At 44.3% G+C, this 16,261-nt stretch overlaps 1 protein-coding gene across 3 annotated transcripts in view; it reads left to right on the forward strand.

Moving 5' to 3' along the window:
• Nucleotides 1-16,261, forward strand: part of LOC129323748 (protein mono-ADP-ribosyltransferase PARP14-like) — a 43,116-nt gene that overhangs the window by 16,404 nt on the left and 10,451 nt on the right. For 2 of the 3 annotated variants that reach the window (XM_054970386.1, XM_054970389.1), the window contains 7 exons: nucleotides 2,299-4,562; nucleotides 7,339-7,575; nucleotides 8,163-8,384; nucleotides 9,900-9,984; nucleotides 11,256-11,405; nucleotides 11,744-11,806; nucleotides 13,708-13,875. In XM_054970386.1, the coding sequence (XP_054826361.1) occupies nucleotides 2,299-4,562; nucleotides 7,339-7,575; nucleotides 8,163-8,384; nucleotides 9,900-9,984; nucleotides 11,256-11,405; nucleotides 11,744-11,806; nucleotides 13,708-13,875 (3,189 nt within the window). The remainder of the gene's footprint in view (nucleotides 1-2,298; nucleotides 4,563-7,338; nucleotides 7,576-8,162; nucleotides 8,385-9,899; nucleotides 9,985-11,255; nucleotides 11,406-11,743; nucleotides 11,807-13,707; nucleotides 13,876-16,261) is intronic. The other variant, XM_054970388.1, reaches the window with a different exon arrangement.

The raw sequence follows: 16,261 nt of genomic DNA on the forward strand, positions 1-16,261 counted from the left end.
TCTGGCTCTCCAACAGAATCAATGGTGTATAACGACTCATCAACAGGTCCACGGAAGGGGTTAGTATTTTTCCCTCCAGCAGCCATCATAAAAACCTAACTGCTTCTGACAAAACAAAAAACTCTCACAGAAAATCTCAAAGTGACCGTTGCACAACCAAAATAGGCAGTTACTTCAAAGTCTCAAAAGAGTCCAACTCTGACCCCAGGCCAGTAATTAGACTAAATCAACACCGCAATGCCACCATGTCACGGCTACAGACCCTCAGTGCCTCGACCCAGCTTAGGGGAAGAGCCAGCAAAGGTCTATCAGCCGGGCTAAACAAAATTAGCAAATTGGCAAGAGAAGGAAAGTCCCTCAAATGCCCTCAATTCTGCCACCAGTCCCTCAGGGTTCCCAAAAGCTTTAGGAGGAGAGGGACACCCTCCAAGCCTATTAGGGAGCTAAAAGGAGCAAAGTCTACCTAGCAAGGTTGTACTTGCAGGTAGAGTACACAGCAAAATGTTATTAGGTAGGTGGTTCACGAGAATGAGCAAAAATGGGTTCGGCAAAGTACCTTGAGTTTTGAGACCCCAAAGTCACACACCCAAACACAAAATATAATATAATTATTTATTAAGGTGCAAGGTCACATACAATGGTACAAGACAGACTGTGAGGAGTAAAACAAAAATACCTATAGCTTTATTTGCTCTAACTTATACATACCAATATCATAGTAGAAGTAGATTGTCAAAGTTGTCAAGAAGGCAAAAGGCAAAATCTCTGGTCACAGAGGCAAAATCAGTCAGGCTTCATAGCACAGCAAAATGGATGGGTTCAGGAACGTCCATCCCCAGACAGAGCCAGTTTGAGAAACTGACCGAGTTACAATAGTGGTTACTGCAACCCAGACAGAATCTGAGGTCCATTATTGGTAATGGGTTTTTTATGCCATTCTTGCCACCCGAGAAGGGAGGGCCGGTCCACCAATCGGCTAGCAAGAGTGTGATCTCATAGTCAAAAGTGACTGTGTGCAAAAAAGGAGTTAGGTGTATGGCTGCAGTCCAAGACACCCCCTCCCATCTTGCAGGTGCAATTAGTTTCATGAAGCAAGAATGTTAATTGGTTTACTGTCTGGCCATGGAGGTTCTCTCGCTCTGAGTGTCTTATCTAATCTGCAAGGTCAGAGTGTTCGAGAAGCGAGAGGCATCTCCGTTCTCAAGAGAAACGGCTAGAAGCAGAAAAGGGGGAGTTTGTGGGCTAGAAAATGTCTTAGAATAGCAAGGCCTCTTGACCAAAGTTTTAAGCAGCCATTCTACCTCAGAAAGGCTAAATACAAAAGAAAGTTAAGCATTTTTCTCTACAAACCCCATGAGGTAGGTTAGGTTGACAGGCCCGAGATAACCCAGCAAGCTTCCATGGCAGTAGGTGGATTAGAACTGTGGTCTCCCAGATCCTAGTCTGACATTCTAACCATTACTCCACATTGTCTCACAGCTTTCCCTCCTCCTCTCAGACTTTCCCTGGGAAAAGTCTGTCTCAGTTACCGAAGTTATGTAGTAGTAAGTCATTCAGCTGAGTTGTATGGTAGCAACTGCCAGGCCTGGCAAAGTTGCACAAGTTGTGTGGAGGCTGCCCCTGGGCCCAGGCATGTTGTCCAGTAACCACCACCGCATGAGGGTGATGTGCTCAGATGCATGGTAGCAAGTTGCCCAGTGGTTACTGCTGGGCCTGGCCTAATGAGTCTGTTATCCAGGGTAGGAGGGAGGGAAGCTGGGGTGGACTAGGAGACCAAATTTGTCCTGAGAATAATTCTCCCCTGCCTTTGACTGACCAAAACCAAGGTTTGAAGACTGGCAATATTAATGTGGTTGCCTGGTAACTCCCGCAATGACTACTGTGATCTCCGATGGCATCTATTTCTTAAAGGTGCAGGTGCTGCTTCTACTGTTATGGGGAGGGGGGGAGAGTTAATCCCCAATGGTATTGGGATTTTGTTTGTTTTTGTTTTTAGGGTTCAAAGTTTTCTGCAAACCTGGGGCTTATTTCAAGTTTATAGAAAGATCTGTCTTTTTTTGTTCATGGCTTCAATCTCTGGATTTTAAGTTCCCACAGGTGGGGCCATGCTAGGGATTAAATATGTTGATAAATGTGGGGGGGGAGGTCTTATTCATTATCAACAAGCTTAAGGACTGCAGCGCATGCAGCAGTGTCCTGACTTTTTTAGAGTCTGTATTCATCATAACTTGCAATGCAGACTTCTAGGAAACTCTCTTCTAACTGTTGTGACTCTCTCCTCTCCTCCTCTTTTAAAAGATGTAGGTACCGTTTTGGCACAGAAACATTATTTCAACAGACTGCCAGTTCTTGTTCATCCATACTACATCCCTTTGGGCACAGCTCTGTATGGGAAAGTGAGGCCACAACCTAAAATGCCAGAACCAGTCAGAATCTCCTTGGATCCATACCACTGGCGATTTTTACAGTGGAATAGGCATTTACTTCAGGAAATAAGTAATGAAATGGCCAACTGCTTTTGTGAGATAGAGTGGCCGACAGGACATTGTGCACACATGGAAGTTAAAATTTGTCCTTCACGTGCCTTGTTCAAACAAAAAAGATTCCTGGCCAGGACTTGGAGTGAAGATGCTTCCTGCCAATTTGCTCAGATTCTATCAAAGCAGAAGACACTGAAATGTCAAGTCACTGCTGAGGTGTGGGAAGCTATAAGAAACAGTGTAGTAAAAGATGACATTTTGATCATCCCAGATATTCCAGAAGGAATAGTTGTCTTGGTGGGTGCAGTGGAAGATGTAGATCATGCAGAGGAAGAGATGAAAGTGCTTATAGGAAATGCTGTTAAAAAAATTGAGAGAGAGAGGCAGGCAATAGAGGTGATTATAACAGTTGTTGCTGCAAAGTATACCATTTTAAAAAACGCTGGACTAGAGGAAAGGATTAGTATGGAGTACCCAGACTTAAAGATTTCCTATGATGCTTCAAAAGAGTGTATAATTCTGTTTGGTGTACCTACTGAGGCTTTTAAACTAAAAAGTGATATCCTTGAAAGAATATCCAGTATGGCCCAGAAGCCTATCAATGTTCATGCTTACATACTAATTTTTCTACAACATGTGGATAATGAAAGTTTGTCACAACTCTTATTCTGGGCCAAAAAAATTAATGCCTTTTACGAGCTCCAGGAGGAGAGTGTCCTCCTGACAGGAATATCTCCTAATGACCTTCTACAAGCTGAAGAAGAAATGAGGAAGCATCTGAGCTACAAATGTATTGAACTGGAAGACAATTCAGTCCTCCAGAAGAGGGAGTGGAGGGAACTGACTGACAGTTTGTACAAGGCTCATAATTGTTCTGGTGAGGCAATTATAATTAACGAGTTAGAGGATCAAATAGTCATAGCAGGTCATTTCAGAGAGGTGGCCTTTGCTGCTCAAAAGCTGTCTGATTTTGTTGATACCAACACTTATGTACACAAAACCATCAGGACTAATTCTGAGGCAGTTACGATGTATGTGGAGAAGGAAAAACACTGCATTTGGCACTGTCTAGTACAGCATGGCGTGAAAATTGATTTTGGTACGCAGGAAAGTCACAGACTGATCTCCCTTGATGGTCCCCGTGTAGAAGTGCTGAAAGGACTTGATCTCATGCAAAAACTCCTGTCATCTTTGTGTGCAACAAGAATGATAGTTGATAAACCAGGAGCCAGAGCATTGTTCAAGGAACAAGAACATTTGTATATCACAGGGGCAAAACAATTTAATTGCTTGATCAGGCTTCAAGAAGATGGGGAAGAACCTGAAAAAGACAATGACAATGGGAATGCTCATGAGGGACATGGGAATCTGTGCTGTGAAGTTAAGATGAGAAACGGCATTGTCGTAGCTGTTCGTAAGGCTGACTTAACCCATTATCCAGCTGATGTTGTGGTCAATGCATCAAATGAAGACCTGAAGCATATTGGTGGTCTTGCAGATGCTTTGTTAAAAGAAGCAGGCCCTGAGCTCCAAAGAGAATGTGATGAACTAGTGAGGAAGTTTGGACGTTTGAAACCTGGCTGTGCGGTTATCTCGGGTGCTGGGAATCTACCATGTAAACAAGTGATTCATGCAGTCGGGCCACGGTGGAAAAGTTCTGAGAAAGAAAAGTGTGTGCGGCTCTTAAAGAAAGCTGTGAGAGAAAGTTTATGGCTGGCAGAAACATACAATCATCGCTCCATAGCCATCCCTGCCATTAGCTCTGGGATCTTTGGATTCCCACTAAGAGAATGTGCCCTTTCCATTGTGACAGCCATCAAAGAAAGCTTGGAAGAATCTGCTGGGACAGGCTGCCTCAAACAGATAGACCTTGTGGATATTAAGGAGGATACAATTCAGGTTGTCACTGATGCCCTAAATGAAGTATTCAGAGATGGATCATCCCCATTGAAAGGCAGATCCTCTCCATCGAACTCTGAAACTGGTAACTACCACAGAGAGAGAAGACTAGAACATCAAGGAATAACTACTGCTGAAGGCCTGATGATAATACTACACCAAAAAGGGATTGAAGATGCTACAGTAAGTATGCTGTTACGATTAATATCATAAATATTGGGAGAGACCACCTGTAGTGCCTTTAGCACTATAACGTGCAGTAGGGTTTAAGTTCTTGGCATTTATTTGTTATATTACTATGCAGAAGTAAAATATGAAGTTAGAAAACTCTGAAACCAACTTGGGAGGAAATGCAAAACTGAACATTTCTGTCTTCTTGATCAGGTCTCTGGAAAGGTGACATATAAATTTTCTAGTAAGTAAATAATAGTTTCTCTACTTCAAATTTTTTTTTAAAAAGGTTTCTGCACCTTGCACAGTAGCCTTAACTCTAGAGTGACAAGCATTAAGTAACTGTCCCTAACTTTTGCTATTCATTGCTTTACTACTGCTTTAAAAAAAAAACAAATGGAGAGCAGTGGACATGGTCACAAGTCCCCATCTCAGGTCAGCCACCTGTTTCTTTACACCATCACTGTGGCTTGTCTTGAACCCAGGAGGCCAAAGGCAAGACCTCATAGAGGCCTGTGCGCCCCTTTTATCTGTCTACCTTATGACAGGTACCAATTTGCTTCTGAGTTCAAGGGAAGCATAATTGCACATATCTCAAAGCTACCTCTTCATTCTACTTTAAGGGACCAGTGAGCCTTAAGGCAGAGAAAGGCAACAATGCCAGGTCTGAATCAATATGCTTCTACTCTCTGCGCAGTTTTAAACATTAAAACATCTCCCTTTTTTAGTCTAAGAGGGCTACAATCTCCTTAAAGTAAAAAAAAAAAAGAACTCGCTGTTCATGGAGCAGTAGTAGGTCTACACTGTTTGCTGCGGAGTGCTCACCCAGCACAGTTTCCTTGTTTCCTGCTATGGCACCAGTGTTGGTTTTTATCAGATGTCACTGAATATCTCTCTACTTTGTCTTAGTGCCCAGTGACAGTGCCCTTGGCCATTCCTCTACCTGAGTGGTTTATTGACTCCTTTAGCAACATTTGGAGTAGGGGGAAGAGGCATTGGCAACATTTATTTCACACGTAGTTCCCTAAAGGGAAAATCAAAGAGTTCTAGCTTCAAAACCATCCTTAGACAAAAATTATGTAGCCAATTAATACCCAGTCTCTAATCTCTGCTTTTCCAACCAGCATTACTTCTGTCTTGTCAGGGTTCAAATAGTTTGTGTGCTTTCAACCAGTTGACAACAGCTATCAAACAGCAACTCAGTACCTCTACTGCATCACCAGGGGATTTGGATAATAAGATGTAGAGCTGGGTATCATCCGCATATTGATGGCATCCAACTCTATAGCTACAAATGACTTCTCCTGAAGGCTTTATATAGAGGTTAACTAACATGGGGAATAAGATTGCGCCTTGTGGATCCCCACAAGATAATTCCCACATTGAGGATAGCTGGTCTCCTTTGAGTCCATTCAATGAGGAACAATTTAAACCAGTCCAAGGCACATATCCCAGTACCTACTTCTGCCTTCAAACGCCTCAGCAGGATGACATGGTCTACTGCATCAAAGGCTGCAGGTAGATCCAGGAGGAGCAACAATGAAGCATGGTCTTTGTCTACATTTAGGTGGAAGTCATCAACTAGAGCCGCCAGAGCCATCTCCATCCCTTAGCTTGGCCTAAAACTGTACTTAAAAGGGCCCGAGGTATGGAATTGACCAAGAAGGCCTGGAGTTGGTCAGCTACTGTTCTCTCAGCCACTTTGCACAGAATGGGCTGATTTGAGATAATTGGCCACAACATTTTTATCTAGGAATGGTTTTTTTAGGTAGTGGATGCCTAACAACCTCTTGAATTGCTGAGGAAGGGTGCCCCGAGTTGATGACTGATTTATGAGAGTCATCAAGAGCACATTATTGTGGTTCTTGCATGATTTTAACATAAAAGATGGGCAAGGACCCAGTGCACAAGTGGTGGCCTTAAACAACCCCAGGATACTGTCAGTATCCAACATGGTAACTGGGTCAAAATGGTCCATAAGTAGAACAGACAATGTATTAAATGTTTCTTCTCTCCAGTGTATGTTATGGCTGACATCCAGATCCAAACATATTTGTGTTATTTTAATAGCATAAAACTTTGCAAAATGTCATAGCTAATTTTCTGTTCCTGAGACAGTAAAGGCTCAGATTTAGGAGCTAGCACATGTCAAGATAACAATTGGGATTGTTGTGGACTAGATGCGATGGTTTTAGAGAAATGACTTTCTTTGCTGCTATCGTCCCCAAATTGTAGGTTTTTCAGAGGGCCCTATAGCAATCTCTGTCAGATTCAGTGCATGTTTTCTGCTAGCATCTTTCTTGACATTGACCAACATTGACTGAGCTCTGTTTTGAGAGCTTTGAGACTTGGCTTCTGGGTGTATTCCTGTGTATCAAGGAGGACTGGTTGGCCAGGAGGTCTTTGCAAGGGGAATACCACTTTCTACTGAGTCAGAGGGCATCTCTGTGTGTGGTGCTAATGGAAATAGTTGGAAGGCACTGGACTGCTTCCTGGCACTGGCTTTAACCAGAAGCCCATCCATAGGGATGTTCCTGGGTAGGGGTGGTTATACAGGAACAAAAAATGGCTCATTTGGTTAAGGTGGTTGTTCTGTGCTTTGATGTTTGGTTAAACCATATTTTTTTTAGCTTTATTTTTAGGTACTCTCAATTGGAGTATTACAATACTGAGAATCTTATAGTTTCAGGTAAATTGTAGAAAACATACTGGTGTGTGCAGAGTACATTTATCTGTAAGTTTTCAGTCACTAAGGGCGCTCTCTCTCTCTCTCTCTCACAACATGCAGACAGATGTTATTGTCAACAGTGTTGCCAGTGACCTAAAGCTTGATAAAGGCCCACTCTCCAGAGCTCTGCTGGGCAGGGCAGGGCCAGGGCTCCAAGGGGAATTAATCACACAAGGCCAAGGAAGAAGCATTAAAGAAGGCTGTGTGTTAAAAACAAAAGGCTACGCTCTGGGTTGCTCTCATGTTCTCCATGCAGTTTTACCTGGCTGGGTCCAAGGTCAAAAATCCGAAGACAAGGTAGTATTGGATCTTTTTCAATATACTTTGAATGGCTAAATGGATATATTTTTTTTCACTGCTCATTGAGCCTATGTGAGTCAAGAATCCTGAAAGATACCAAGTGAGAGTGACTGAGACTTGCTCATGTTTACTTGGTGACTGGTGTGACTTGGCTGGATTTGGGCATGGGTCCTCATGCACCCATATTTGTCCCTTAACACCAATGCCTGCTTCTTTGTGCAGTACTCCACAGTTGCCCATTGCAATTGGCTGCTCATGTTTCGTAATTACATTTCTACCATAGTTGTTCTTGAGAGACATAGTTAAGCCATGCTTGAAGGTCTGCACTGAAGTCCCTTAGCTGCCTCTGGTGTTTCCTTCGAGCTCTAGGCATGTGCTTCATCCAGTGCAGTGGCCAGTTTGTTTTCTGGGATGTCAGAAATAGGTACATTATTCATCCAGCCATACAGACACCACATAACCTTTCCACAATGTAGGAGTTATAGTTTACTGCATGTTTAATTATATGAGTCTAAACACCATGTGTGAAAAACATTTAAACTGCAGGTTCTAAAATAATCATGTTCTCTTACTCCTCCCTTCAGAACTTGGGGAAAATTATTGAAGAATGTTTGACCATCACTGAACAGCACTCTCTGACTTCCATCACAATTCCAGCAGTTGGGACTGGTAATTTAGGATTTCCCAAGCCTCTTGTTGCTAAATTGATGTTTGATGAAGTGTTCCAATTCAGTCAGAAAAAGAATCCAATGTCCCTTCAAGAGGTTCATTTTGTGTTGCATCCAAGTGACACTGACAGTATCAAGGTAACTTCCCCATACCTGCTTCTCTGTTACATGGCGCCTGTCTTTCAAGAAGACCTTGAAGCAGTGCAGCCCTGTGTTGGCAAGTGACTGCTGAGATGTGGAAAGCCATAAGAAACAGTATAGTAGAAGATGACATTTTGATCCACCCACATATTCCAGAAATAATAGTTGGCAAGTAAAAATTGCTGTGGCTGAATAATGTTTTTTGATGATGCAGGTAGCTGTGTTGGCCCAAAGCAAGACAATTCATAGTTTTAAACTTTTTAAAATATGCAGCGTGTAAATCTCTTATTGAATAATACATACCCAACATGAACCTCAGTGAGATAAGCAAGCTATGAATAAATATATATTAATTTAATTCACATTTCAGTGAGACGAGAATATAAATAAATCCCAACCTCAGTAAACTGTTATAATATAGGGCAGTCAATTGCCTGGGTTTGTATGGAACAGCCAAACTGTGGATTGATCATCAGGACCATAGCTGGAATTTTAGGTAGGTAGCCTTGCTGGTCTGCAGTAGAACAGCAGGATTTTAGTCCAGTGGCACCTTAGAGACCGACAGGATTTTCAGAGTGTAAGTTTTCAAGAGTCAGAACTCCCTTCTTCAGACACCCTTAAATTTGTTGGTCTCTAAAGTGCCACTGGACTCTGCTATAGCTGGAACTTGGAGCACAAGGACTGGAGCACCAAACCAGGGTCTGGTTGTTACTTAGGAACTGAACCACAGCCCCTGATTTCCAAAGCAGATATTACCATAGAACTCCTTCTGAGATATAGAGATATACAGATAAATAAATATACACACACTTCAGCGGGGGGGAACCCTCTAAATGCTGACTTGTAGCCTAATACCACCTGTGTTAAGGTAGTTTGAGTCATATCTGAGAGATCTGTCTCAGAAGGTTGTGCTGAAGGATTCCTGCTCTGCCCCTCGGCCATTGACTTGTGGGGTTCCGCAAGGTTCAGTCTTATCCCCCATACTATATGAAGCCATTGGAAGAAGTCTGTGTTTGAAGAGTCTTCAGAAGTGTCAGCTAGTCCAAAATGCTGCAGGTGGACTGCTAGTTGGGGCCAGTAATCAGAAGCATCTGACCCAAATATTATAGCAATTGCTCCTGAGCACAATTGGTCTTTCAAGCCCTACATGGCTTGGGACTGTCTTCTCCCATATGTTCCTGCCTGGGAATTAAGGCAGGAACATAGGGGAGAGGCTCATCTGACTGTCCCATCAGCTGAAGAAGCTCACCTGGTAAGTACATGAGAGAGGCCTTTCTGTGGCAGTCTCATGATTATGGAACAGCCTCTCCAGGGAAGTGTGCTTACTCCCTTCACCATCGATCTTCAGGAGGCAGCTGAAGATGGTTTTTAATTAACTTTGTTATTGACAGTCTAAACTGCAGTTTTTAAACTTTGTTTTTATTTATAATGGAAGCCACCTTGAGTTCCTGTGTGGCAGAAAGGCAGCTACCAAATGTTTAAAATAAATAAATATTACTGTATCTCTTCTAGGCATTTACAGATGAACTAAACAGCAGACTGCATGTGGACCACAGTGGCACTCCAGGGGCCATGCCACTGCTTGAGGATTCACAAGGTAAATCCTATCTTTCTAAAGACGAGGGGTAGCTTCCTTGGTGCGAGATGACTCAAACACACCTGACAAAGATTTCATATTTCTCTACTTACCAGCTCTGGTATTTTCAGTTTGCTTTGAGGGTGTGCAGAGAACGTTTAACTCTTCTACCTCTGTTACATTTAGGTAGTTGAAACAGACTTCTATTAACATTTTAAGCGGAGGGGGGAGACATATATCTTAAAAACCAGTCTTTCCTTCCACTTTAAAAATGTGGATGCATTTCAGTTGTGGAGGTTGAAAGGTTAAATCCCCTCTCCCTTCTCTGCATGACCTCAAAGGGAACTGAAGCTGCAGAGTTCATTTTATGGATGGACAGTGTCATGAACCATTAGTAAATCTAGAATCTCATTTTCACGAGCAAGTTGGAAGCCATTTTTATAGAATGCCTGTGAATATCAGCTTGGTTTACTAGCCAGTCTCAGTCCTTGTCACTAGTTAGATGCGACCCTTCCCCTGGTCTTGAAGGGAAGGCAAGTACTCTTCTCAACTGCTCTGAGATATGGAGAGGATAAGATATAGTGGGAGAGACTTCTCCTGTCACTTTCCTAATCTTCAGTGCAAGTGGGAATCCAGAGAATGGGGGAGGAAGGTTTGCTAGCCTCCATTCTCACAAGTGCCATGGCCAGTTGCTCCTAGGAAATGAGTAGATGGATATCTATTTGGAATGGTGAGGAACGGTGACAAGGACCAATAAGGAAGATAACTCTTTGCAGCTGTGAGTTCCCAGTGGGAACTCCATTTAAAAGTGTTGCAGTGGCCCAGTTCGTTTCAGAGCCATAATGCAGAGGAAAAGGGGCTTCTTTCTTCCTCTCACACTGTTTTTCTGAGCAGAAATGGCACCATGGGGATGTTGTTTGCCCTATCAACACCAATATAGTAAATAATGTCTCTCTCCCCTCCCCGCGCCATTCCATCTTGGGAAAATGGTGCTGTGGCTGGGGGGGGAGCAGGAGTTCTTCCTCCCCATGCCATAGTCCTGATCCAAAATAGACCATTGTGAAGCTTTTTAAATAGAGTTCTCACCAGGAACTCACAGCTTCAATGAGACTGTGAGCCCCTGTGGCAGATTTGCGTATGTCATAACATGCAGTTTGGCCCTTGGGTGAGTGATGATTTGAGAGGCAAAAAAAGTAAACTCCAAGCAAGTACAGGTTAGGAATGTGAAAGATTCTGCTTGTTTTTTCTCAGGATTCTGTGGTTTAGAACTGACAGGTTGCTTTTTCTTTCAGCTTCGAGTGAGCATATTTCAGCTCCAACTGCTGGAGTTCATAAAATGCAGATTGGGTCAGTTACGTTGCAGGTAGCATGTGGAGATATTACCCAGGAAGCTACAGATGTTATAGTGAACATAAGCAATACAACATTTAACCTGAAAAATGGTATGTGAAATAAGCTGTAGGGTTAATTCTGTGCCCCCCCCTTGCTGGAGTTTGCTGTCTGTAGTTTGGGTGCAGCTGGATACCTGTATTCAGTGTATACTATTTCAGTTCTTTTAATATGAGTGTATTATTACTATAAAGGGTGCCTCAGTTGTCACCTTCTGTTTATTTTGGTGAAAGATAATCTTTGATTATTACAGTATTGGAAAGTGCCATGTGCCGACTCAATCTATGAGAAACTTGTTACCAAACTGATAAGAATCGCCATCTTCATCTGCTTCTTATGAATGCAATGCAATTTTTATTTTCTCAGACAAAAGTGGTTTTCTTTCTTTCAGGCGTTTCCAAAGCAATTCTGGATGGAGCTGGACCTGTGGTGGCAGCCGAATGTGCTCAGCTAGGTAGAAGTCAGCTTTAATTAGAAGAATGGTTCCTAATCTTTCTGTGTATGAGGAACCCTTTTTGGCAGACCTCCACATGATAGTAGTTGTATCCGTGGACTGTGAAAATACATGATGACAAAAAGATCAAAATAACAGTGCTTAGTGCACAGATGGATTCGTGGACCCCTTGCAGTAACAGATGACTACTATGTGGTGCTCGTCAGCAAGACTTTGATTTGGGGGGTAGGGTCAGAGCATGCATGTCCAAAGAGGACTGTATGAATTGCTCAGACTTCATCAATTGGTTGTTTGCCATGCTTCATGCAGTCCTTCCGTTTCTTGTTGGAGTAGACATTAGTGAAGATTAGTCCTTAAATAGTTGTGAGATTTCTAATCATTCAGTTCCAGTGCTAAACTGGCTTCTATAACTTGGCAAGAAGCTCTATTATCTGTTGGTTGTCCAGTCTAAATTGCCTTCTAGTCTGCACAGGATAACGGAAAACATGAGTGTCTTGCACTGGCCTCGTTTGTGTGCCCCTAACATGAATGAAGCTTGGAAATCCACAAATTCTGGCTGTGTTTGATAACCAGTAATTGTTTCTAGTACCAATTTATACTGTGGGATTTTTGTTGTTGTTATTGTTTCTGGTGCCACAAGAACAAAACCAATGGGTCATTTTTTGTACCTGGTATCTAGTGTCATGGTCTCACAGAAGAGTAGCAGCAAGCAGTATGTGTTGAGGTAGCAATCGCTCCTCTCCAATCCAGGACATTTGATGTAGAGTTTGTGGGAAGAGCCTTACCAAACACAAACTAGTTGGTAGCACAAAAAAAAATTAAGAAGCAGAAAATGAAAATTGGAAGCAAGAAGTTCCACAAATGGATTTGGATTGCTGCAGTGAATTTGTGGTGTTTGGCATGTTAAAGGACAGTGGCACTGCTCCTCCTGCCGATTAATGACGGCCCTTGCAGAGAGAGAGAGAAAGGAGGATGACTCCCAATCTGGTGCTCTATGGGAGAGGTGGACTCTTAAGGACCCACTTGATACCTGGCCCAGTGATGAGGTCAGGTGGTTGTCCAGCCCATCTTGACACCTACTCAACACCCAGCTAAGTGGCAATGGGTGTTAATTCTGTCCAGCCAAGAGCACCACGGAGCAAGCTTTTAAATGGCTGCCAGACACTGATAGGGGTGGTAGCACAGGGGGCATTGGGCTGGTTGGGGCCTTGGTGGTTTGACACTGTAAACCTTAGCCAGGCACTCAGCTGAAGAGTGCCTGGGGTGGGAGAGATTGCCTCCCTGGTGACAGGGTGGCCATGGAGGGGCACGGCTTGCCCAGGAAGGACATCTTGGGGTGAGTCTTGGTAGAGGAGGATTGGGGGAATGCCTGTGGGAGGCCAGTCGTGCAGTCTCTTGGGAAAGCAAGATTGGACATAGGGCCTTCAGAGGCTGTGAGGCCATGATTAGAAACAGGAAGGTAACAGCTGACAGGAATCCAACCCTGTTTCCTGAAGACTGGAAGCAGCAAGGCCGAAGGGGGCAAGGAGGAGCTCTTGGGTGATGACGAACCCATCTCCTCCCCGTTCTGGGGCCAAGGAGTGGTGGGCTGTCACTGCCAGCCATGTAGGGAGAGTTAGGCCACTTCCTATCCACCCACATGGTACTTTACTTTTTAATGGAATCTTTGCAAGCTTCTAAACCTGTTGAGGGGGGGAAGTGGAAAAAGCTTGTAGTGGGTGCTGAGTGTTTAGTTGATAGCTCTACTGTATAGGAAATTGAAACGGCTGCATTCTACAGCCAGTGCAGAATTGATGCACGTGTTGGGGACAAACTGCAAATCTGTAATGATTGAACCATGAACAAATGGTCTGGAAAGGCCTCTAGAATAATTGTTCTGTATGTTCTCTTTTCCTTTTCAGCATTGCAGCCTCACAACAATCTTATATGCACGAAAGGGGGTAACCTGAGGTGTAAAAATATAATCCATCTTGTCCCACAAAATGATATAAAAGCACAGGTTTCTAAAACCCTCATGGAATGTGAACAAAGACAGTTCACCTCTGTTGCCTTCCCTGCAATTGGGACAGGTCTGTATTTCCTTTAAATAACAGGAAAAAGTGGACGTGAAGTGTGTTAGTATTTGTGTTGAGTGTCCCAGTACTGTTCCACTGCTCTGAATTAGCAACATATAAGAGGATAAGGTTGTATCTTGGTGCTGAGCGCTCCTTTAAAAAACATAGGTGCCTGAGAGAGCAGATAAGATGTATTTTCTTATCACCCCTTTTCTAATCTTAGGTATCTGCTGATACAGAGCTTGCTCCTTTGAGCACACACAGTTCACAGTACCTGTTTTAGTTGGCTAGGCATCTGAGCCAAACCACTCAGGGGTCAGGATTTGTGGGGGAAACTTTGTCTAGTCAGGCTTCTTCTCTAGATTGGATCAGAACCAGTAATGGCACCACTTGAAAAGTTCCAGTTAATGCAATTTCCCCAGTATAATTCTGTCAAAGAGGGTCTTGGGTCCACCTCAGCTGGGAGTGAGTGTATTGGTATGAGTGGAGAAGGCAAGCTGATCCCCTTCTTGGTTGCTGGAGCTTCTCCTCCTCCCTTCAGGGACTGTCAGTGTCTGTGCTTGACTTCTGATGAGTTGGAGTCTTTATGTAAGGAATTCCCTTCCACCCAAGGATCAAGCACTTTGTTAGAGCCAAAACACACGAGAAGAAATACCTAGATTCAGCACGTGTTCTCTTACCTCAAGGTTTGCCGGGATCTGTAGGCGTCCTGGAAGCTTAAAGTTTAGCATTTACAGAGCAGCAGGAAGGGAAATACAGGTGCCTGTATTTCCCTTCCCCTTCCTGCTGCTCTGTAAATGCTAAACTTTAAGCTGCCAAGACACCTGCACTTCCCAACAAACCTTGAGGTAAGAGAACAAGTTTAGCATTTACAGAGCAGCAGGAAGGGGAAGGAAAATACAGGCGCCTGTATTTCCCTTCCTGCTGCTCTGTAAATGCTAAACTTTAAGCTTCCAGGACGCCTACAGATCCCGGCAAACCTTGAGGTAAGAGAACACGTGCTGAATCTAGGTATTTCTTCTAGTGTGTTTTGGCTCTTATTTAAAAAGAGTTTTTCCCCCTATCTCATGAGAGACCGAGTGCGAGCATGGAAGGATACAAGTCAACAGATACTTGGCTCCAGAGCTTTACAGAGCAAGCATTGGGACACTGCCCATGTTCTGAGTTTCACCCTAGCTCCGTGCTGCCATGGAATGTGTATGACATGACTAACTTCTAAACTGGGAATGCTTTTAATTTGTTTAGGGATTACATATCTTGCCTCCATACTGTCAGATTTTAGCTGTGGAACCATTAATTTTATACTATTAAGTTGCTGAGGCTTGTTTTGTGTGTAATGTTGTGCTCATTTGCTTGTATATTTGGGAACTATGCTTGTAAGCTACTTTGAGCATCCCATTTATATGGTAGATATAAATCAACTAGACTAAAGGGAGATTAGTGAGACTTAGGGGTGTACGATTTGGGAATCCCAAATCAAATGTTTTCTGAAGCGATTCAGATAGCTTCAGAAAGCTTTGGGTGCATTTAAATCCTGCGCCCTTGCTTCAGCTGGCTGGTGGAGCCCTCATGCCACATGTAAGTTGACTGGTGGAGCCTGTCTGTCAGCTGGAGCAAGGGCAGGGCACATTAAGCTTGTGCCCTTGCTCCAGGGCTTCCCTGGGCCAATGACTGCCCGTCCTCCAGGCTCCAAACCTTACCCTCCACCCAGCCTGCAGTGGCAGTCCCCTAGCTCAATTGGGCATCTCTTGTGGGGCTTGTACTAACCACTCCCCTGTCCCCTGCCCAATGGGACAGGCTGCACAAAGTGGTGCTGCTGGGATTGTGGATGCTGAGATGGCCCCGCCTCCTGGGCTCTGCAGCTTCTGCTGACTTGGCAGCAGCAGCTCCTATTTCTGGCTGCTTCCCTCACTCCAGGGCTGGCTTGGCTCCCTGGGGGCTGCTCTGGCCAGTGCCTCTGTAGGCTGCGTTGGCGGCATCTGGTGGCTTCCCATGGCCGACCTTCTGGCTGTGAGGGGTTGCACCGACTCAGCAGGTTATCCTGCCAGTGCGGCCATCACTCCCGTGGCACTGGCTGTTCTTCCAAGACTCTGCATGGCAGCCAGTGCTGGGTCTGTCATCCCCGCCGCCTCCTGTCTCCTGGGCGGGCCGGGAGACTTGTCTGCTGCCTTCCCTGCTGCAGCGGCTGCTCCTGGTCCTCCTGGCTGTGTCAGCACCACCCATGCTGTCCTCGCTGGCCCTGCTGCCTCTAGGATCCCGGGAAGTGTAAGTCCGTGGGGAGGGGGTTGCCAAACCTTGGACATTCCCCCTGCTGCTTTTGCGAGGGGCGCTTTAAGTTTTGTGTCCCTGTTCCAGCTGAAAGGCAGATCCCGCCAGTCAGCTGGCGCAAGGGCAGGGGGGT

The sequence above is a fragment of the Eublepharis macularius genome, chromosome 2 (genome assembly GCF_028583425.1).
Source record: "Eublepharis macularius isolate TG4126 chromosome 2, MPM_Emac_v1.0, whole genome shotgun sequence".
NCBI classification, from domain to species: Eukaryota; Metazoa; Chordata; class Lepidosauria; order Squamata; family Eublepharidae; genus Eublepharis; species Eublepharis macularius.